At 41.8% G+C, this 22,681-nt stretch overlaps 1 protein-coding gene across 1 annotated transcript in view; it reads left to right on the plus strand.

Annotated features, from left to right (window-relative positions):
- The first annotated feature begins 364 nt into the window (after nt 1-364).
- The window catches only part of GAS6 (growth arrest specific 6), a 38,812-nt gene continuing 16,495 nt past the window's right edge, over nt 365-22,681 (plus strand). The window contains exons 1-6 of the mRNA XM_056482345.1: nt 365-659; nt 914-1,080; nt 14,610-14,634; nt 15,398-15,460; nt 20,082-20,204; nt 21,728-21,847. Of these exons, the coding sequence (XP_056338320.1) occupies nt 590-659; nt 914-1,080; nt 14,610-14,634; nt 15,398-15,460; nt 20,082-20,204; nt 21,728-21,847 (568 nt within the window). The 5' untranslated portion in view covers nt 365-589. The remainder of the gene's footprint in view (nt 660-913; nt 1,081-14,609; nt 14,635-15,397; nt 15,461-20,081; nt 20,205-21,727; nt 21,848-22,681) is intronic.

The following is a 22,681-nucleotide window of genomic DNA, read 5'->3' on the forward strand; positions in this document are numbered from 1 at the left end:
ATCCTACCGCTCTAGGTTACAGTTAACAAGGCTTCCCACAGTGCATGTGTCCTGTGTAACTACGGAGGGACAAGGGACACTAAAGCATGGCTTGCAACATATTGGTAATAAACGACATTCATCTCTTTCCTGGGGAGCTCATCCTAAAATACTGGAATAAACTCAAATGCAATTCTGATGAAAACCTGTGTCGGTGTGTGTGGGGAACCCAATTTTCTAATTAATGCCAGGACTGGGCCGGGTTTGGTTTCTCCCCTCGCAGCGATGTGCCCGGAGCTATTAAAGCGGCGTGCCTGGCGGTGCGGGCGCAGTCCCCGCCCGCTCCCGCTCCCGCTGGCCGCCCATCGGCCCGACTCGCCGTGCCCGCCCCCGCCGCTCGGCTGGCGGCTCGGGCGGCCGGGCAGGTAGCGGGGCCGGGCCGGGCGGCCGCTCCGCCGCGGGTGTGCGGCTGTGCGGCGCTGTGCGGGCTGCGGTGCCCGCTGAGGATTGGGCAGGGCGGGCGAGCGGCTCCGCCGGGCTCCGCCGCGCTCCGCAGCACTGCGCGCTCGCCGCTGCCGCTCCCGCCCGGCCCGGCCGCCGCCGCGCCGTGATGCCGCATCCCGCGGCGCCCCTCGGGGCCGCCCTGCTGCTCGTCCTGCTGGCGGCGGACTGCTCGCAGAGTGAGTACACACGCCGCCGAGCATCCCCCGCCGCCCCGCGGGATGCGCAGCGGCTGCGGTGAGGGCGGCGGGGTCGGGGGATGCGGGAGAGGGGCCGCGCTGGCGATGCACGGGAGCCCCGGGCAGGAGAGCGCTCGGTGCCCCCGGAGGGGCGGGCGGGGTGCGGTGGGGGTCGGGGAGCGGGGGCGGCCAGGCGGGCTCGGCTGTTCACCGTGCCTGTCCTTCCTCCCGCTCCTCTTGCTCCTGCCGCCCAGCCGTGCTGCTGCGCGCCCCGGAAGCCGCCCAGTTCCTGCGGCACAGGCAGCGGCGAGCCTACCAGATCTTCGAGGAGACCAAGCAAGGGCACCTGGAGAGGGAGTGCGTGGAGGAGCACTGCAGCAAGGAGGAGGCGCGGGAGGTGTTTGAGAATGACCCAGAGACGGTAAGGACGGAGCTCCGCGGAGGTTTGGGGGGATGTCCGGCTCCGCGCTCCCGCCCACCCTCTGTCCGCGGCTGGATGCCAGCTGCCGGCACAGCTGGGGAAGGCATCGGGAGCGGCAGGACCCAAGGCCATTCGGTGGGTGACTGCAAGGCACGCTAGCGCTCAGCCTGAGCAAGGCTCGGTAAGCGTGGTCTGGGTGAGCAGCCCAGCCTGGCACCGGCTGCAGGGCTGTCGCAGAACGGTCCTGCTCACCCATGAAGCTAAACCAGTACAACATAATGATACAGCTTCTTTGTCTGGATACCTTACCATCCATCCCTGCTCTTCCCTCCAGCTTCCCATCCCAGCTGTATTTAAAATCCCCTGGTGTTGCAGCATATGCCATAATTGGGGTTTCTCAGAAGAATGTCCTAACCACTCTTAAATCTGTGAGGGCAAATTTAGCTTGGGCAGCACCTTAGAATCAGTAGGTTCAGGACCTGTCACTACAACAGCAGGAGAGCATATATGTGGGAACGTGGTACTGCTGCACTTGTAACACTGTGGATTCACACAGTTACAGACTGCACACATACATGGAGCTGTCTTTTCCAGTCTTATCGAGGTTGACTTTCACTTCAGTCTTGTCACTTCAAGCACTATGTGGATGCTTTACTAAGCTTGGCTTACTCCTCCAGTCACTTTACACCTCCTCTCAACACTGTTTTGGGTAGGCTGTTCTCATTGCAAAGACAATCTGGCACTGATTTAGCAGTAGGAAGTGGATTTTCTTGGTGTTCATACTGAGGCTCAGTTCTGCACAGCATGTTCCTGTTAATGGTATGATGCTCTAGGGAGAAGATAGGACAGAGAGGGAGAGAGAGAGCGAGCACGTGTGTGTGTACACAGAGACACAAACCACAGGCAAGGGAGGGACTCAGCAGAGATGTTTTATGCTTCAGTAAGGCAAGTCTTGACACGTGTGCCTCATTAGCAGCCTCAGCACTGAATAGAGAGTGCAGTAGCTTGCTGTCACAGGCAGTAGTAAATACAGCAAAAGCAATGTGATAGGTTTTTGACAGTCTTCATTTCTGAGATTAATATGGCATGCTTGCTCAGGTGATGTTTAATGTTATACCTTTTATGTGTATGTGTAGTCACTTCTGCATGTAGCAGTGTTTGCTTCTGTTCAGCAAAAACTGAGCTACTTCAGAATGTGGATGACTGTAATGGCGTGAGAGTGGCTGGCACAACTACTTCCATATTTGTGTTGAGTAATATAACTTCAAACTCAGTGTAAATATTCATCACATAGCATTGAGTACAGGGAAAACTATGGTGAGTGTGATTTTGCAGCCTTCTGGAACAAAGGTGATCCAAGGTCACTACTTATACTAACTGGCTGCTGGCCAAGAAAGTAGCCAAAGGCAATGCATTGATAGATCAGTTTAAGGGCAGGGTAGTATACAAATATGTCAGGAATTTTTAACAGCATTTGTTACTGATTTTGTAAATTGTAAAGAATACACAGTTGTCCCACTGAAATGACAATAATGAAATCATTTTGGTTTAAAATCTTTTCACGTATAGTATAAATTCTTTATGATACCATCATATTTCCAGTGTGTTTTGTAGGACAATGCTGGCTTTCTGTCATTACAAGTGATTTTGATTTTTTGGTGCATTTCCTTTGCTATTGCTGCTAGGTTTTACTCTGTTCTGGAAACCTGAAGAAAGGCTAGATGGGCTTCTAGTGTCTGTGCCCCCTAACATGTCCTTCTACACCAGGACACTTAGATCTGCAGTGACATAAGATCCTGCATTTTCTGAGACACAAACCTCCCAAGAGCTGGGAATTTGCTTGTTAAGTGCAATGTCCTACTCATTGCATTACTTTGTTTCAATTTGATTGAGAAGCAAGTGTGCTGTAATAAATCAGGGGATTTATGGCCCTTCCTCTCCGTTTTGCAATCAGTATGTGACATAAAAGTGGCAGCTGCTGCTCAGTGGCAGCTTTCTAATGCATGGTGGCAAAGGTTATGTATGGGGGCTGTTGCTACTCTGCACTGGAAGTCTTCACTGTTTTTTTAATGCATAGGTGACTACTCCTCCAGCAGTACCTGTGGATTTCATGGACAGAGTATTAATTCTCAATGGAAGTGTATTTTATACAGTAGAGAGTTATTGTGCTGTCGTTTCACTGATGCTGTTGTACATCCAGCCATAGTGACTGACAGAAGAAGGATGCTGGTTGAGACAGACCTGACTTAGAAAAGCCAAAAACTCTTGTAAACAGCACCAAGCTTTTTGAAGAATTACAGCAACTGCAATCATGCTTCAGCATATTGCCAGGCTGCAGCTGATCCATGCTGGTAAAGTGAGCCTTTGTTGACCAGGGAAATGTGCAGATTGCTGTTGACAGAAGACAATTCCTTGTAGTTTGGGAAGGCTGAAATTTCTGCATGTGCCTGCTAAACCTGGTCACGGAGATTAACTACTTAGGTTGTAACAGAAAGAAAAGCTACAGCACTTTTTGCCCTGTGCTGAGCTCTGTGAGGCTATGCAGGCAAGCCATGATGAACACAGCAGTGCAATCTATCCTGTTGCATCTCCCAGGTTTTATACATGAAAGCATCAGATGAGCACCTGTGAAGGCATTTGGCTGTTTACAGTTCCATAGGAGCAATGGCCTTGCAGCCTTGACAACTCTGTTAGTTTCAGATTAGTTAATCAATCTTGATGCTTCTTGGTTCAACCTCAAGAAAGGCTTGTGATGTCAGACCAAAAGTGCTGTTCCTCTTCCCTTTTCCCCTCCATTAGATGCTAATGAAATGTATGAGTCTTCCTTATCAACCCTGCCATTCTTGACTATCCTGTGGTCATGTGAAGAGACTTTCAATGCATTATTTCAAGACCTATGACCTATAGATTTGATAGGAAATTGCATTAACTGGTTCAAAAAAACAGTTCCAGAAGTTAAGGTAAAAGATGAAGCAAGGCTGTAACGTAGCTCATTGATGCTTCCCAGGTAAAACCATAACCTTATGCAGCCAATTGTAACATCTAAGCCAAAAATTTTACAGAAAGATATATATTTCCTGGACAGACCAGTAAATGAAATAGTGTTACATACCTATACCAGAGCAGCCTTTTTCTGTGCCCTCCATTGTTTCAGTGATCAGCTTTCCAAAACAACATCTGCAGGCAGTCAGCAGAAGATGCACATTCTCTGAAACCTGAATGTGGATTTTGCCACATGTGCAATTGCTTACATCAGCTGCTAAGAATAGTGTATCAGGCAGGGCCCAAGGGCCATTCATGTGCAGGGCAGTGCAGCTTTTGTCTTTTATGTTACGGAAAATATAAATATCAGCTCGCTCAGACTAGAGGAAGGAAGATCAATTGAAACATTTTTAGATTTATTTTTTTTAAGAGGCAGAACAAAACTCAGTCTGTGCCACTTGTATGACTATACATGGTAAAAGCAAGTGGCCTGGATTAATGAGTCTTGCAGCCTACCCTTTTCATGAAGCTGATTATAACATCCTTAAATATTACTGCAGAATTCTGGGATGGTTCCTGTTTTGTAATTTCATTTATGCTAGAGGTGCCAAACAGAAAAATTAAAAGATAATATGGTGGTAAAAAAAAGAAGGATGGAAAACATCTTGATGGGAGGTATGCAGACTGTTTCTAAATGTGATCTATTCAGAATAAATGCTAGGTGTGATAGATGGGATGAAGTTGCAAAATATCTTGGATACAGAGATAAGAATGTTATCTCATTTAAGATGTTGACAAGGCCTTATAAAAGCAGCACTGCAGAAATATTTGACCTTGGTATGCAGTCAAGGTATTACAGCTTGTTAAGTGACTGATAAACTACTCTGGAATTTGGTTGACCCGTTCTAAAAATCTGGTCATCCAAGCATGTAAAACAAAGGGCAGAAGGGAGTGAAGATCTTGATCTTCTCAGAAACATTGTATTTTACTGAAGAAAAAAGTGTCCTTGTGCAAGCAGTTTCTCTGTTTTGAAAAGCTCAGCATAGGGAAAATGTTTGAATGCAGTCTCTTATCCTTTGGTACCATAGTACAGCATCTGTCCCTGCACATCTTGCTTGCTGTTGTTACTGCTGGAGAATTGCTGCTCTTCCTGCAGCTGACCACTGAAATTACCATGCTGAATGCACTGAAAACTGTTAAGCACACCAGAAACGCTGATGTAGGTCAGCCTGGCCACCTGTGTTTACTGTTTATGGATTTGGCCCTCAGTAAAGCACTGAGGAAAGCCAGCTGGTTTCCATGTGCATGCAGAATGGACATCTGATTCATAGGCAGACATGTGAAAATTCTGGTTTTTGAGGGACTTGCATCCAAAATGTTATTAAAATCTACAGCTTGTCAGATACACAAAGCACTGGCAGAGAATCACAGTGCAACTTAGGACTGAAGAGGAATCTACTCCACTCTCCCACTCATGGCAAGGGCAGCAGTGACACCAGACCAAGTTTTTGGGGGCATTTACCATCCAGCAGTGTCAGCATTCTTTCTGCTAGTCTGGGTTTATTGAGAAGCTGAAATGCAGATGAAGCAATGTATAGGGTGGAATAAGACTCAGTTTAGTTGGTTTTCAGTGTGTTGGTGGCTCACTTGGTTTTATTTTTTATGTACTCCATAACGTGACATGGTCTTGATAACACAGATGAGCTTCATCCATGGACTAGGATCATCCAAATTTCATTCTGATCTTTAAGGAGGACTACTTGCCAGGCAATGTTTAGATGTTATTTCTAAGAATAACAAGGTAGATGTAAATATTAATCAAGAAAGTATGAAGGCATGTAGAGGGAGGAGAGGAGTTATTGAGGGAGTGAAGCAGTGTAAAATTTCTTTTAAGTAATTTAGTGAATGTTGTGTAGTCTAGACATGAAAAATACTGATGTCATCTTTAGACACAGATGTCATCATCCCTGTATAGAATATTCCTTTCTAGATGCAGGCAAAAGTCTGGTTTTATTTGCTGTAACAGTTCTTCTCAATACACTGATTTGTTTTAATATTTTGACAGAGCATGGAGAAAGGGCTAGATTTATAGCTGGTGTAAATTTCTTTACCTCTTCTTGTTGGTGCAGAGAGAGAGGAAGAGTTATTGGAAAACTCTGTTCTGATGTTTTAACCTGCTTGGTCTCAGTACATGGAAGAATGGATTCCCAGGCACAGTGGTACCTGTTTAATAGCTTTTGAGAAAGAAAATATGAGGATATTTACAGACTTCTGTCTGGGAAAGGGTTGAAGGAGTGAAAAAGGAAGCAAAAATCTGAGTGCCCAGGTATGTGCCACAGTGGCATCCCAGCCTGCTGGGATGAGGTCTGGGTGTCCACCAGGTATTCTCCCTTCCCTTTATTTCTTTCTCCATGTAGTTTGGTATAACAGACAAGGGAGCTTGGTACCAAAATCCAGTGGGTCTAACTGATCTGCAAGGCAAAAGGAATGGGACTCTGGACCAGGATCACCAATCTACTTTGCAGTACAGCCACAGCATTTGCTGGCAGTGGTGGTGTTCAGTAAAAGGAGGTGATAAAAATACTCCTGCCTGCCTTAGGAGGCAGGTTATGCACTTATTGGCTAAATGCTGCTTTATCCAAAGTTATTGAGAAGGGTGAGCAAAGTTTGCTGTTGATGGAAGCAGACACAACTCCATCAATTCTGCTGAACTCATACCTACCTGATCTGTATCAGTTACCACTCATGGGAGAGCAGCCCAAAAATTCAGAATAGACCTGGAAATACTGACACATCACATCACAAAAGTAGTATACACTAAATGTCCTGTGCAGCAGGAGGGAAGGAGCAGGAGAAGACAAAAGGGACTAATGTGTTGAGGGGCTGTTTGAAGATAGGGTGGAAAAAGATGCTAAGAATGACAAATTGAAGGGGAGTATTTATACTGGTTTCAAGATGGATGATAATGGAAAAAGCAGATGAAGTTAGGGTAAGTCAATTTTCTAGAGCAGTACAATAGGTTTTAATAAATACATGAGAGGGGAATAAAGACAATTACAAATTAAGAAGACAGTTTTGTGGCCATTAGCTAATTTCATTTTCTTTTTTAAATTAAAAAAAAAAGGGAGCAGCCTACTGGGAATTAATACATTTTTTTTTAGCACAGCTGCTTAAGAATCAGGTAAGGGAAACATTGAATGTGTATAAATTAGCAGCTGTGATTGAAGTGTATTCCATAGTCTGAGTGAACTTTATGAATTACAAACAGTCACTTTACACTAAGTAATGAAGAACAAGGATGGAAGTACTACTGCAGATTTAGAAGAAACTGAGAAGGAGCAGAGCAACAAGGTTTACTTCTCCCCTCAGCTGATCTAGGAGAGATAAGCAACTCCTTTGCCTCTTCACTCTTCTTGTACAGCAACTTGGGTGACTGCATGGACCAGTTAAAGTAACTTAACCTAAAGAAAAGTTGTCTGCAGAGAAAAATGGTAATTTTGCAGCAGGATCAGTTCCCCAGTCCAGCAGGGACTGACACAGTGGAAAGCACAGCCTGAGGTTAGGATGGGAAGGCCAGGTGCTGGAAGAGAAACAGAAATGGTTGTCACAGCTCAGCCTGTCAAGACAGTGAATGAACATCCAAGCCTTGGAGAATCTGAAGTTCTTCAGCAGATCTCCCTTCTGCATCTCTGCTTTCATCACAGTTTCATTATGACTGCTGTTCTATAGGCTCTGCATGCATGGACCAGATCTGTGGGGAAACTTGCTTATTGATGGGTTTGTGTTTTCTCCCTGTCCCTTTGAGCATCAGCAGTGGGAGCTGGAAGGAGAGCAAAGTTGGGAAGTAAGGAAGATACCCAGAGAGGGGAACAAGTGTTGGTGTTGTCTTCACTCTACACACCTGCCAGGACAGAAGGGTACATAAATGAGAAGATGAAAGGAGAATGGGTTGTGCTTGCACAGCACAAAATCACATGTTCCTGGAAAGCTACCATATTTGGCTGAATCCTGAGTTCTAGTTCAATTCCAGAAAATATTTAGGACATGAACAGAAAAGCAAAAGTTGCTTAATTATTAAAATAATGAACAGGGAAGTATGAGATCAGATTCTGTCACAAGGGCCTGGTGTTATCTAAGATGTTACTTCCCTATTCCTTCCTTCCCTGTGCCCTCTGAGTCCAAATCCTTAAATGCCTTATGTGATTGAGTGCTGTCAGTATGAGTTGCAACCTCTGTAGATAAGTGAGATCTAAAGAAACAGAATTACATTACAAGGAGGGGAAAAACTTCAGTGGATAAAATGCCACAGAACCTATGAGAGATCATAGCTATTTAAATCATGTTTGATGTGATATATGACATGTTCTGTTTTAAATATGGCTAAAATAATTTCAGGGTAAATATAGATGGTGTTGGAGAGACAGCCTTTTACTTAGGCTACATCTATTGTTTTCCTTAATTTGACTAAACTACCTGAGTGTTAGTTTACCCACATACAAATACTGTAACTCTTGCAACAAGTAAGGATTCAAATAAGCACCCCTGAGTGAACATTTGTCACCAAATTGAGATCTTGCACATTATTGCAGCTGGAGGGAGAGTAGTCTTTCAGTTCTGAGGCAGTGGAGGAAACCTCAATGCATTTGTAATCAGATTTCTGTCAGAATAACTTAAAAGGACATGCAACCAATTGGAATCACACTACAAATTATATTTGAAGTATTTGGCACCAGTTATCCATTTCACACTTTTTGCTGTCTAATCAAACCCTCCCTCAGGCCACCTATAGAAATCATGTTTCTGTGCCCCCTGCATCCTTACGGAATGTAAAGTATCTGTGACGTGTGAACATTTTTTGTCTTTTCTTTCCTTTCAGTAATTTTTTCTCCCTTTTAATTATACATTCCAAACATTGGTGGGTTTTTCCTCATTGCAGAGAAACAATTTTTGCTGAAGTGGCAGCTCAGTAAGCTATTGGGAAACAGTCTTGCTGTCCAAAACAGAACAAAAGATGTTATGGCAGTGGATGGGTTTTATTTCAGACTTGAGGATTCTGCAGAGGTACCCAGTCTCTATGGAAGATGTCATGCTGGAGAGTGTGGTGTTGAATGCTTCTATTTTGGAAAGTTCAACAGCTTGGTAGAAGGCAATCTTTGAGCACCTGAATAGCAGAACAGTGTGGATACTTGACAAATGGACAAAAAATCTAAAACCTACCCTAGGCAGCTGTAACTTGGGTGGTAGGAGATTAGACTAGGAGGTGCTTTTGGATCCTAATGTGACCTACTTGCTTCTCTAATTCCTCATTGCCAAGTTGTGGAGAGAAATTCTCTTTGCCCTTCCTATAAAGAATACAGATTGCCACAAAGCAAAATAGGAAGCAAATTAACCTGTCTGAGTGATGGGTCCCTCATGATAAGGAAAGCTTGTGCAACATAGCATTCATTTGAGCATAAATTCTATAACTACTTATTTAAAATTCTGACTTGCAGAACTGCTTAATGCCCTGGTAGAGGAGGAAGGGCTGAATCTTGCAGTGTGAGATTTGCTGTGCACCTAAAGTCTAGGGCTGAGTTTTAAAAAAAGGAGGAGAGTTCTTGAGCATCAGTGAGATTTGCATTCTCAGGTTGTCACAGTTGAAAACGGGCAAACACTGAGTTATAGCCAATTATGGTTGGTAGCAATAATTTCTTTAAGGATAATGCAAGCCATAGTGTGGAAACATGAAGAACATTAATAAATGAGGTCTGGCCATGTCCAAGACAAACATTCAGTCCTGAAGGAAAGAGGAAAAGGGAGAGTCATTATATGGAAATAAGGAAAGGGCATAATGTGGGAGTTGTTGCTACTCTCTTAGATGTAACTAGGTAACTAAGAAAGTGCTTTTTAGAAATCGCTGTTGCTAACACAAATTAGTGAAATGCTCCAGTGTTAGTGGCACTGCAGTCACAGAATCACAGACTAGTTGAGGTTGGCAGGCACCTCTGGAGGCCTTTTGGTCCATTGTCCTTACCCAAGCAGGGCCACCAAGAGCCAGATGTCCAGAAACATGAGCAGCCTTCCTATAATCTACATCTTTTATTTGTGGCCTCTAGAGCTCAAACATGATTTTCATTACAGTCCATGTCTTACAGTCTTACCTGACCTGGTACTCAAGCAAAATAAACAGCAGCAGTAAGCAGGCCCTATTTTCTGAGGTCTCCAGTGTTACCAGTTACTTTAAAGCAAAGCAAGAGTGAGAACATTTTCCTGGTGTTGACAGGGTCATTGTTATGTTTTCAGAAGGGCTATTTTTATAAAGTGACTCATGTTAACGCCTGTTCTGATTTGGTGTTTTTCCATCTTCTCTAAAAATGCAGCAGGACTACACTAACTTCTGGATTTTACCACTATGGACTTTGGCCATAGAGCTGAAAATAGATGGTGACCCCAGTCACAATGTAGGTTTCCTTTGGCAGGGAGGCTGACATAGGAGTTTCTGCCCCTTCCTCTCCACAGCTGTGAATTCCCACCTTCATGTTGCTGCTCTCCTCAGTTGTTTCAATGAGAGGCATTGTGGGGGAGGCCCCAGAGAAACAGTTCTTATCATTTGGAGGGAAAAAGCCAAATATAAAAATGGACAAGCCAGAGTTTTTGAGGAGTTGTTTGCTTGGGTTAGTTTTTTTGAGGACACTTTTAAAATTATGCTCTCTTAGGTGTCCAGATTAAGTGGCTGTAGTGGCTGTTTTATCAGGGTAATAGTAAGCTCCAGCTGCAGCCCCATGAACAGAATTCTTATACCCATGTTTGGTGTCACTGTACTTTGAAATAAAAATATGCACTCTTAGATCTTGCAACACTGTTGTGGAAGCAAATAATTGCATTTAATGAATCAGAATGTATTCTAGCATGTACATATATTTGTGTGAAAGGGATGGGGGTTGTAGAGCTTAAATCTCTTCTGCTAAAGCACAGCTCTGTCTCCTGGGCAGCAAGAAAAAGGTCTCTGGAGCTGAGCTGAAAAAACAAGCCAGGACCTGCCTGGAGAGACTGGCCTGATGCCATGCTTTCCACCTCCCTGAAAGGGTGGAGATGTGAAGATGTTAGGCACTTCCCAGTCCCTCCTGTTTCTTCCTCTTTACCTGAGATCTCTGCTGAGCTGTGCTTTGGGTGGCCCATGATGGGTAACACATGGGTGAGTTACAACTCTGGTGTGTCATACCACATGTTTGACCTGTAGTGGCAGCAGATAAAGATATAATTTACAAAAGAACCATTTGTGTAGTAGGCACCACAGGCTGCCAGTGTCCAGCTGCCAGGCCCTTGACTATTGCAGCTTCTGCCATCCCAGCCATGCTGGCTGATACCTGGAAACCAGATGGAAAGTTTGGTGAAGAGAGGTGGAAATACATTAAAGTTTTCTTGGTGGGAACAGTCACAGAGGTTGGAATTTTTCAAGCTGCATTTGTGATGTTTGGTCTCTCGTGGAGGTTGGAGCTTCTGCAGCCTTTGTCTTCCTTTTGCCTGCACTGGGACATTACTGCAGGACAGATGGGTTAGAGAGCTTGGTGAGCTCAGTGTCTGTGCAGCAGCCTGTCCAGAGGATGTTTATGTCCAACATGTGTTTGTTTATAGCTTTTTATTTAAAAAGCCAATTGCTCCTGCTTTTATTTTCAGCAGTCATTATTAGGAAGCAGATCTAAAGGGGAAGGGCTGACCACACTTAAGTGTTGACCTTTTTTGTCAGAATCTAAGCTGAAAATTTAACACATAATTCTGTGGTGATTTTTGCCACCCTAGTGGTAACAGTTAAACAGCTTCCTGTGTTTTGATCCTGTGAACAGTGTGTGACTTTCTGGATGGTGAGAAGTTTATTGAGCCTGAAATTAAAGGTGACTTGTTGAGAAATCATCAAAATAGTAACACAGGATCTTTGCCAGCTCCTTCTTTGCAAGCCTCCAAGCACTTCTCTTGGCAGTTTTGTAGAATCCTGAAAATACAATTGAACACTTCTAGTAGAGAGATGAGTTGCACACTTTTAACAGGGACTTAACTGTCTATAGGATTTTCATTTTCCCTGACATATGGGGGTCATTAAACCTTAGTACATCACAAAAGACTGAAAAGACATTGAAGAGTTGAGTGCTCACATGAGAAATAATGGGTGTCTATACCAGGTTAGGCACAGCTTGGGTTTTTAACCAAGAAACTTCTCATCAGCGTTTTTTGAAAAGGGACTACAGTTTAAGCAGGTTCCTTTTCTCAAGGTGTGATATCATTCATCCTTCATTCTTGATTAATCTTTTCTCTGAATGTAAATGTATGTCAATGTATTTACAGAAGCCAGCTGTAAGAAAAGTTAAGTATGGAAAAAAATGGAAAGCTAATCGTACAAGAATGAGTAATGTTAGAACCTGTGAGCATGTGTCTTTATTTTAGAGTGGTAGTATCAGCAGGTTTTGTACACCTGTAAACCTACTAATCAGCAAGTGCTTTTGTATAACATAAGCAAATGAGAAAGACAGGGAAAGGAGAGCTAAATTTCTATTAATAGCCACCTGTTAAAATTACTTGGCAACATACTTTGTGGAATGAATCTTGTGGTGGTATAATGCCTTGGAGTTTCACTTATCTGCTGTTCAACTGGCATTGAGTCAATACAGTGTTGGTTTGAATTTGGAGGTTACTTTTACAAAAGTAAATTCTATACCACTTTCCTAGCACTAAACCAGTTCATCAGAGGTCAAGGAGAAAATGCATTTGCCACCACTGGCACAGAGCAATTAGGCTGATAGCCATGAATATGAAAACTTCTATTTATTGTCCTGTGAGTACCAAAACAATTGTTTTTGCCAGGATCTGGATTATCCTGTCGGTGGTTAAATACATCTGCACATTCTTGTGAAGTACATGGAATAAAGGGGAAATAGTGAAAGAAATGTTTGGAATATTTTATTATTTTTTCTCCTCAAGTACTGTTTGAAGTTCGGTTTGTGGTTATAGCACAAATGGGTACCCATCTGAATACTTAAACTGCTTAGATTTATTTTTATTTTGACTGCATTTTTTTTACTGGTTGTTTCCAAACTAAAACCTTAAAAAAAAGAAGAGGGAACCATAGTGGGTTCTGAGCTCATCTCTCTGATGAAACATTTCAAGATGAAGAAACATTTCAAAGCTCAACTCCAAAAGATGCCAAGCATATCACCCTCATGTCAGAATTGAAAATTAACATAAGTGTAAGCTGCTGCTTCTACTTCCTTGCTGATGCTGTCATAGTTTAAGCTGAATATTTACATGGTGCTTTTCAGTAACTGGAGCATATTTGCCAGAAGCAATTGATTCTTCTGGTAAATTACAGGAGTGCAATTGATTGCACTGGACAGTCCAGATCAAACTGAATGATGTTGTTTATAAATGCCTCTACAGATCCAATCCAAACATCTGTAATAAGAGGAAAAGATAAAATAGTTTCTTCTCTTGCACATTGTATAGACCAATTTAATTTTGTAGAATGCAGGGTATTTACTGTCCCAATCTCACTGAAGATGGTGTTATATGGAAATTGCTCCTCTTGAATGAAAGAGAATTATACTGTGCATATGCTTTCATAATTAGCTGAGAAGTAGTTTATTTAAACAAATAAAAAAATTATACATTGGTAAAATGCATGTTTTTCCTCATTCAATGCCCCAAATACCATTCTAACAGCACTTCAGTTAGTGACTTAAATACTATGAAAACCAGCATGAAGGTGGAAAAAAATGCTTTTTTTCCTGGCCATGAAGTTTCATATTTTTTAAAGAATATGATACAATTGTCAGCTCCATCCAATCTCCCATTCTTCCATGCAGCACAAGTGCATTTTTCTGCTGTTCCTCTGTGTTGGTGCAAGCAGTCAGGGACTCCCAAGGTCTCACCAGGCTGAATATTCTAACATGCAAGGTTAGATTCACATCCCATCAGCAAAATGATGCTGCTCTCACTGTATGGCTGCACTTTGTTGATGCAAAGTAGGGAAGAGTAATGCATGACCATGTAGACAAGAGGAATGGTAATGCCCTTTGCAGGCTGGTTTTAGAGCAATGGATGTCAATTTTCCCCCTCCTGCAAAATGTCATTTCTCCCCTCTTTGAGCATCCAGGATGTGAGGTGTGGGTGGCACAGCAGTGGGTGTGGTGTTCATAGTCTGCATCAGCAGAATGCCTTTGAGGAGGCATGTGGTGACTGAATGATCCTGTACTCTTCCCTCTAGGGTTTTGCCTCTAGATTCCAGTTCCTTCCTCTACCTCATGCCAGCAGCAGCAGCTTTATGTCTTGGAGGATGTATTCATGCTCAGTCACTGACCAGATCAGCTGCCATCAGAAAATACCTTGAGATGAGCTAATGTTTCTGTCCTTTTCAAATGACAAAATGCATGTATAATACTGTTCTGAATAAAAGGAAATTAGGTGTTTGGAATTGTCATGCAAGACCACTAAAGTAACAGCTGCTCTTAAATAGCGTGAAAATAGAAGCAAATATGATTCAATAATTTTTAAATTTTTTTTTCTTTCTCCTTCTACAGGAATATTTTTACCCGAAATACTTGGGTGAGTTGCAGCTTTTATTTTCACTTTGTGGGAGTGCTGGCATGTGCCTAGCACTTGAGCTTGTCACAGCTGAAGTCTCTGCTAAGGAAAATGATGTAAATCTGATTGCAATAAACAAGCATTGCTAACTTTTAAGATAGCCTTCACATTTCTTATTGTACTTTGAGGTGTGTGTTTTTACTTACGTGTACATTTGCAGACAGAAATGCTTTATGTGTTTTCTGCATGTTAAAATCTTGATGTTGCTTATTTATCTGTGGCTTGCAGTGTTATGAAATAATTTGTAATTTTCTACCTTTTTTCCTTTTTAATTAAGTTAGTTATTAACTAATCTCCTTGGAAAAAAAAGTGTCTGATTGAGCTACTGGCTTATATTATTAACTGTATCATAGCCATGGCATCAAACTGTTTTCTATTTGTGTTTAGTATGTTGTACTTAAGATCACAAATGTCACAGTGGGAGAAAAAAACCCATGCTTTTTAGGTGTTTTAAGAAGTTTAGTTGGTCAAATTGGAGTAGCTAATACCATAGTTTTTAGAATCATAGTAGAAACTGGTTAAGTAATCATCCTTTTCAAATGGCTTTTAACTGCTGTACATCAAAGCTAAAAGCCTCAGAACTTTAAGCCATCTGGGAGATGATAGTATTGCACAGATTTTGCATCCACCTTGCAAATCCTTGCAGGCCAGGTATCATTTTACATGCTTTGAACAGCTGTCCTTGACCACTGCAACAATAACAATTTCATTTTCTGTTTTTCAGCTTGTATTCAGAAATATGGGTCACCGTATACAAGAAATCCAGATTTCCTTACATGTGTTCATAGTAAGCATTTTTGGTTTTTATATTGTAGTTAAATGTTATTCTACCTGAAGGTATGGGACTAGATCATCCATCTCTATTTTTGGTAGTATTTCAATACTTGTCTTCCTACTCTTGAGGCTTAAGACTCCATACTAAACAAAATCTTTCCCATTTTATAACCTAATGCCATCTTACTGTCAAGTTTTAGTGCTTTGATATTTTATGATGCAAATTTATTTCCCACAGTTTCCCAAGGTGAATAATATGAGAAGCAAGAGGGACAAGAAATAGGAGGTACCATAAGTCTGTACACTACATTTGGTACCTTGTTTTCTATTCTCTTGAATGCTAGCCTTGGCTCACCCTGTTCAAAAACCTCAAGAAAAGTTTAAAGTCAAACCACACTTTGTCAGCCTTCTTTACATTAAGAAATCAGTTTCATGTATCATGTGACTATGCTTTGAATATTGCTACCTTTAAAACCTCAAATCAGTTTGGAAGCCAAACTGATAACTTTGTAGAGGGTGAAGGGTTTTTTGTCCTTCACTAACACTAGAGAAGAGAATTTAATGAATTCTTTCTAGTTGCCTTAGCTGTGCCAAAGGTAGAAAACTGCATAAGTATTTTAAATATGAGCAGTTCAAATGTGGAGAAAATCAGATGTATGTATATTTATTTTCTTTTTAGCCCTGGGTTTCAGTCTTTTATACTGATCAAGTTTAATTAGTCATGTTCATCGAAGCAGGATAAGTATTTAGTCAACTTTTCACATTTATAAACTGCATTAAAACAACATTTTTCTTTAAGAGTGAATTCCAAGGTTAATAAGTGGTATGTGAAGAATTTCCCTCACATATTGCAGCAGTATCACTTAAGGATGTTGAGTCCTTTGAACTGGGAATTCTCAGACCTGTGGTACCTGTGCTGGCTGCAGTATGCCAGCTGCTCCAAAGTGGGTTGGGAGGCTGAATGCTCACATGTACTTGTGCATGTGGCACAGCAAAGAGGCAGGAGTTTCTGCTGAAAATGTTGGTATTGACTGGGAATATTTATTTCCAAACAGCTAATCAGTGTCTCAGAAATGAGAGTCTAAAGGGTAGTGATGAAAAAATCTGAAAAAATAAAAGCTGAATAATTGTTTTTAGGGATTTCTGCCCATTGCAGATGCAGTGGTTTGGAAAGAAAATTATAATATTTTCCCCCATTAAAATATTAAAAGGTTTTTAAGTGGCTGAGTTTTGGCTGGCCATCATCAGTTCACAGGAGAAGTAAGAGAGAAGGAGCCTGAAACACACTTGGAAGAATGACAGGCTTTGTGCTTGGCCAATTCTAGTGGGTCTCTTAATTTTTCACAGATGCTGCCAAAATACTGTGTAGCTCTATGGGTTTGTGCCTGCAAGACACTTCTAAACTTTGTTTCTTAACAGCCTTTCTCCTCTCAAAACAAGGTAGTGGAAGGTTCTTTTAACCTGGTGTACAAAAACATTGGACAACCTGAGGGCTGGAGGGTGATTAACTGTGCTAGTTTATACTGGAAATAAGGTAGAAATTTTAAGTATGACAGTGATTAGATAGCTTAGACAGAATATGTGAGGATTCCTAATTTCATAAACTCCTGAGATCAGGTTACAGCTAGGATTCAGCTCCAGATTCAGAGGATTCAATACAGTGTGTAAATAGATATTTTCAGCATGGGTGCTTGCATGAACAGTATTCCCATCAGAGTTAGCAGAGAGTTAATCTCTGGTTCTAGAGGGATTCCCCCAACCAAACACTGTCTGCTCTGGGGAGAACTGAGTCCCTCTATGGACTCAGTTTATTGCACTACCTCCATTGACTGCAATCAGTATTTATAATTGCTTTGCAGATAGATGCTTACTTTACACATGGATACCTATACCTTCTCTGCAGATCTGGATCATTTTCTAAAAGACATCCTGCAGGTCATCTAGGAATTAAGTATTTGATTCTGCAAGGCTTTGGAAAACTCTACAGGACTTTTGGGAAATGAAGCTTCACATGGCCTTAAACACTATCAGATTGTTGTTAAATCACATGCACCCAGTTTTTACTATTAAGTTACTGAGTGTAATATCATTTGCAGCCTAGCATTTTATGAAGTTTCAATATGAACTATTTTGTGGGTATCAAAAAATAAATTCACAGAACAAAGTAATGAACTGAAAGTGACAGTCAGCAGGCATAAGCAAAGTCTTGTTTCCATACAGATTTTGAAGATGGAATTGGTAGTTCTATTCTCTGTCTGCACTTATGAGCTTCATAGGTGCTATCAGACACAGCTCAAAGCACATGAAAAGGTCATGCTCATCACTACTTTTAACACCTTTACTAAAATCTGTCATGTAAATGAAAGAAAACAAAGCTCCAATTTTTTGTTTTGCAATGGTTTCAATCAGGAGCACCTTCTATGGAGCCAGCAGAATTACACAATTGTGAAGCCACCAGAAGAGTATAAGAGTGTGTCTTGTGTTCTCAAACTCTTGTGGTAAGAGAGAGCAAACAATCAGCAGAGTGCTGATGTGATAGAAATCTCTGTGGTTGATATCCATGTATTATACCATGGGTTGTTACCCTGCTGGACAGTGTTACCACCATGTGGCTCTGCAAGGCATGTCAGAATCCAGTCTGAGGGGAAGAATCAGAAACCTGTGGATGCATCAGATAAGTTGTGCATAACCCTGTTGACTTGATTTGCTTATCAAATGACTGAAAGCACTGCCATATTTAGGACGATTGGTATGTGCTGCTAAAAAGCAAAAATACTTGGCTTACTAAAGCATTCTGTTTAATGTACACATTCTGATATGTCTAGGAAAAGGAACATCCTGGGCAGACTTGCTGTATTGTGGCTCTTTGCCACCTTAATGTGGCCTCTCCTTCCCCAGCTCCTCCACCTCCAGCAGTGTGTCAGCTGGGCAGGGATTTACTGGGAGGTGTTCTGGCACAGCCCATGTAGCTGGGCTTTGTTTTGTGTGGCCTGGCCTCTTTGGCTGTGGCTTTGCCCCAGCTCTGCACACCTGGAAGGTTTTGTCTGAACACACTGGGAAAGCTTTTTCACTGTGTGAATGAACCAGGAGTGGCACAGGTTGCCCAGGGAGTTTGTAGAGTCACCATCCCTGGCATAGCCAAAAGCCTTCTGGCCATGGTACTGAGAAACTGGCTGTAGGTGGCCCTGCTTGAACAGGGAGGTCACACAAGTGACCTCTGGAGATGCCTGCCAAGCTCTAGCAGCTGAGATTTAAATCCAAGAGTCAGTGCAAACAAAATTCTGTTCAGTGCTTTATGAGACATCAAATGGAGCTGCTACTGCCTGCAGTCACAAAAGTGTTAAAAGTTCTTGAAAGTAGTTTGTCATGACAGTGACTTTCAGGATCACACAGAAGAAGCCAAGAAGAGACATGTAGAAGTAGAATAATCCTGATAAAAGTAGGAGTTTTAACTTTTTTCAGTTTGAGGAGTCTGGTGGTGCTGCTAATCCATGAGCAGTTCCTTCCTGCCATGCTACAAAGTCATGTTTTAGAATAACAAGAGTCTGTATTGGACTCAGCAGAACCAGTGCATGGAAACCAGTGCAGGTCTTTTCTGCTGCTGCTCACTTAATGTGTACACACTGGGCATTTTCAAATGCTGGGAGGAGATATGTGGAAAGAAAGGCTCTTAACTGGTGAGTTTGCAATCTGCAAAATGAGCTTCTGTGCTGTTCTTTCTGGTTAAACTTGTGGAAACACTTAACACATCGATGTTTTTGAACACTGGTGATCTAGAGCACTGATGTTAACTGGTTACTAATATATGATAGCTACCAGCTCACTTTTTTTGTGGAAACAAGGGTATTCTGTCATCCTTCCTTTAGCTACCTCTGTGAAGCACTGTCCCTGTTATGCAGGTAAGTGGGTAGGTGAATTTGGACAGGTGGCTCCAGTTGGTGAGTAGTTACATGATGCTTTGAGATTTATTCCTTCAGTCATTCCCAAAGTGTGGTGACTACTCCCCTGCTTCATTCCAGTGAGAAAACTCATTGCCAAATCCTTGAACTTGGGTTAAAAATCCCCATAGGAACATTGTGCTGTTTGTAAACTGGATTCATAGTTTGCTATTCTTTGGCTGTTGATATATGGGTATTCCTTTTATTATTTTCTTTCTAAGTAATAGAAAAGATCTAACAAAAATTTCATTTGTAAACTTTTGCTAGCCAGAAATCTATCAGCCCTGGTAAGATCCTCAGCTGAAGATTGAAAAGTGTACCCATCCTTTCTTGAGTACTTAAGTTGATATTGCATTTTCTTTTTTTTTATCTTCCCAAAAATTAGTGAGAGTAGAAGAGCTACATTGAGTTGTTTTTTTTCAGAATGTGTCCTTCAGATATGGGGGTGGTAACTCACTCCCCTTTGCAATGAAACAAATTCCACTGCATGTGCTCTGCAAAATTCCTGGCACAGCTTGTTTGGCATGTGAGCACTAAGAATTAGCTTATAGTTTTGCCAGGTGCAAGTATTTTTGAGTGATTCCCCAATACTGTTTAGGCTTCCCATTTTCTAAAGAGAGTGAAACACCTGATTGTCTGTGGCTTTAATGTATTGTCCTGTTTTGTTTTGGTTTTTTTATTCTTTGTGTAAATCAGATTTGCCAAACCAGTGTTCTCCTAATCCTTGTCACAAAGAAGGGACGGTCAAATGTGAGGATCTCAAGGGGGATTTCTATTGTGAATGCAAGCATGGCTGGCAGGGAAAAAGGTGTGAAAAAGGTAATTTGGTTTCATTATCTTTTATTCTTTTAACAAAGATATTTTGAGTTTTGCTGTATTCTCAAATGATCACTGATATTGTGCTCCACAATTCAAAAGTCACAGAACTGATCCTGGATTACACACTGTGTTTTTACCTTTTTGGGAAACTGGCAGTTTTTTCACATCAACATTTTTATATGACTCTCATAGAGCTCAGCTTGATCTTGGCAAGGCAATCCAAGTAGTTATGGTCCAAAGTTCTGCTCCACCCCTCTAAAAGCAGCAGCAGAAATAGAGTAGTAGTGGCTTTTCAACAGAGCTGCATCAGCTGCTGCAGTGAACCCTGGTGTAACAGATCACAGACTGCAGAGCCAGAGGAGCTGGCCCATCTCCCCATTAGCATCCCTGCATGGCAACAGTGACTTCCAAGTCAAGTTGAGGTTTGAGTCTGATGACACACAAACTGATAAAATTAGTCTGTTAAAGACTCGTTGCTAGTCTGACCTTATTCCATGTCCACTTAATTCCATATATTCCAGTGGTATATTTCCATCACCTCAAAAGAGAATTTCAGAAACTACTTGTGCAAGAAATTCCAGCTGCCCACAGAACTTTCTCTACAAGTTATCTTCCCTCCTCTTGTTTTCTGCTTTCCTTGTTTTGTTTTTTTCTTCTGCCTGAAAGGCATCCTGTCAGGGCCGCTGGTTTTTGCTTCTCAATAGTAAGTAATGACTAGAAATTATATTCAGCCAATCCAGAATTGTGGCAACAGGCAATCCAAACCTTTCCTTCTCATGTAAGTATTGTGATGAGTTTCCAGGATCACTCAAGCATCTTATTTAATCAATTCAGAAAGCAGACCAGTCAGCATTCAGTTGGCTTTGAGAGCTCAGACACTGATCAGTCTGAAGCATATTTTCTTATTTTCTAATAAAATGCCATGATATGCTGTTCTACCCATCAGCTAACTCTGGAGTCTCATAGACAAGCAAGACAATGAGCAGGTAGGGTAGATTGAGGGTCAGGCTTTTGCTGCCAGCTTCAGTGGGGCACAGTTAAAGTCAATGTTCAGCAGGTGTGAACTTGGAACTTCCTGTGTTCTCATGAGTTCTGTATTAGAAACAATATAGTGTTCCTGTTTTATTTAAAGCTTTTGTCCTGAACTTACTGGCCATACATAATTTTAGTACTCAGTTATTATATAAAGTACATAACCAGTTTGCTCCTGCAAACAAGCTTCTTTGCCTCCACAGGACTAAAGATACTTTTAGGTACTCTCAGAGCTGTGAAGGAGCTACTATTCAGTTACAGATCCTCCTCTCTCCCCCTTTTTTTTTTTTTTTCTATTGTAAGTTAAACAAACTTGAGCTTATATGCATGAAGTGTTTGAATGAAGTCTTTGTACTTTTTGTTATCACTGTGTTGCAACTGCAATATTGTTTCTTGCTTGGTCTTTCTTCTTCCCAACACCTATTCCACTCTCACCCTGTGGCTTATTTACAGATGTGAAAAGCTGACTGTGACACTTTCTTTTGCTGTAGATATTGATGAATGCAGAGCACAGAACGGTGGCTGTAACCAGCTCTGCCTCAACAAGCTAGGCAGCTACCGGTGCTCATGCTACAGTGGCTATGCTCTTAAAGACAGCAAGATCTGTGAAGGTAAGCTTTGCTGGGACTCTCTTTGCTTCAAGGGGGATGCTCTGTGACTTGTGTCTGTATTTTGGAGAGCTGGGTTGCCCTGGGCAGTCCTGTTCTGCTCCCTAGCCCAGCAGAAACTTGCTGGTAGCTCCTCTCAGCTTTACTCCACTGGGGTTGTGCTGGGTGCTCCAGCCAGGCTGCATGTCTGGGCTTGTCAGCAGTTGGACCATGATGCTCTCAAAAGCATAACACAGGCGTGATTCATGGAGGATTTGTGGCTTGGATTGTGCTAAATTGGTTTGGTTGATCAGTCCTCATATCCTGACATTGAGAGGAGGAAGTGCTGGCCAGATGTGTTGTTGTGATTCTTTCCAGTCTCACAGTGTTGTAGTATGTGAGCCATTTGTTTTTCTTATTGTTTGTAGATTTGTTTCTTATTGTTTTTAGGTTTGGATGTGTGCAGCAGCTAATGAATTCAGATAGACACAGATGGCTAAATTCACTGCAACACAATATTAATAGGTGGAGAAAGGCCCTAGCAAAGTTTGGCAGCTATTTATTTTGGCAGCTGAGAACAGAAAGTGAGGACCTGAAGTTTCTGATTGAAACTGCTGAATGAATTTACCCAACCAAAACTTAAGCAACTGAGATTTTAAAAGTGTTAAGAAACTGCATGCTGAGACAGACTCAATAACTCAACAGGTGGCTGTTAAAGTTATGTTCATCTTATGAAAAAACAGGAATATTTATCTCTTAGAGATGGATGTGATGATATATTTCTAAACAATTTGCATACATGAGCTAAACAACTTATTAATTCTACCAGCAAAAGGAAAAAGATCAAGATTTTGTTTC

Source organism: Oenanthe melanoleuca, chromosome 1 (genome assembly GCF_029582105.1).
Source record: "Oenanthe melanoleuca isolate GR-GAL-2019-014 chromosome 1, OMel1.0, whole genome shotgun sequence".
In the NCBI taxonomy this organism is placed as follows: Eukaryota; Metazoa; Chordata; class Aves; order Passeriformes; family Muscicapidae; genus Oenanthe; species Oenanthe melanoleuca.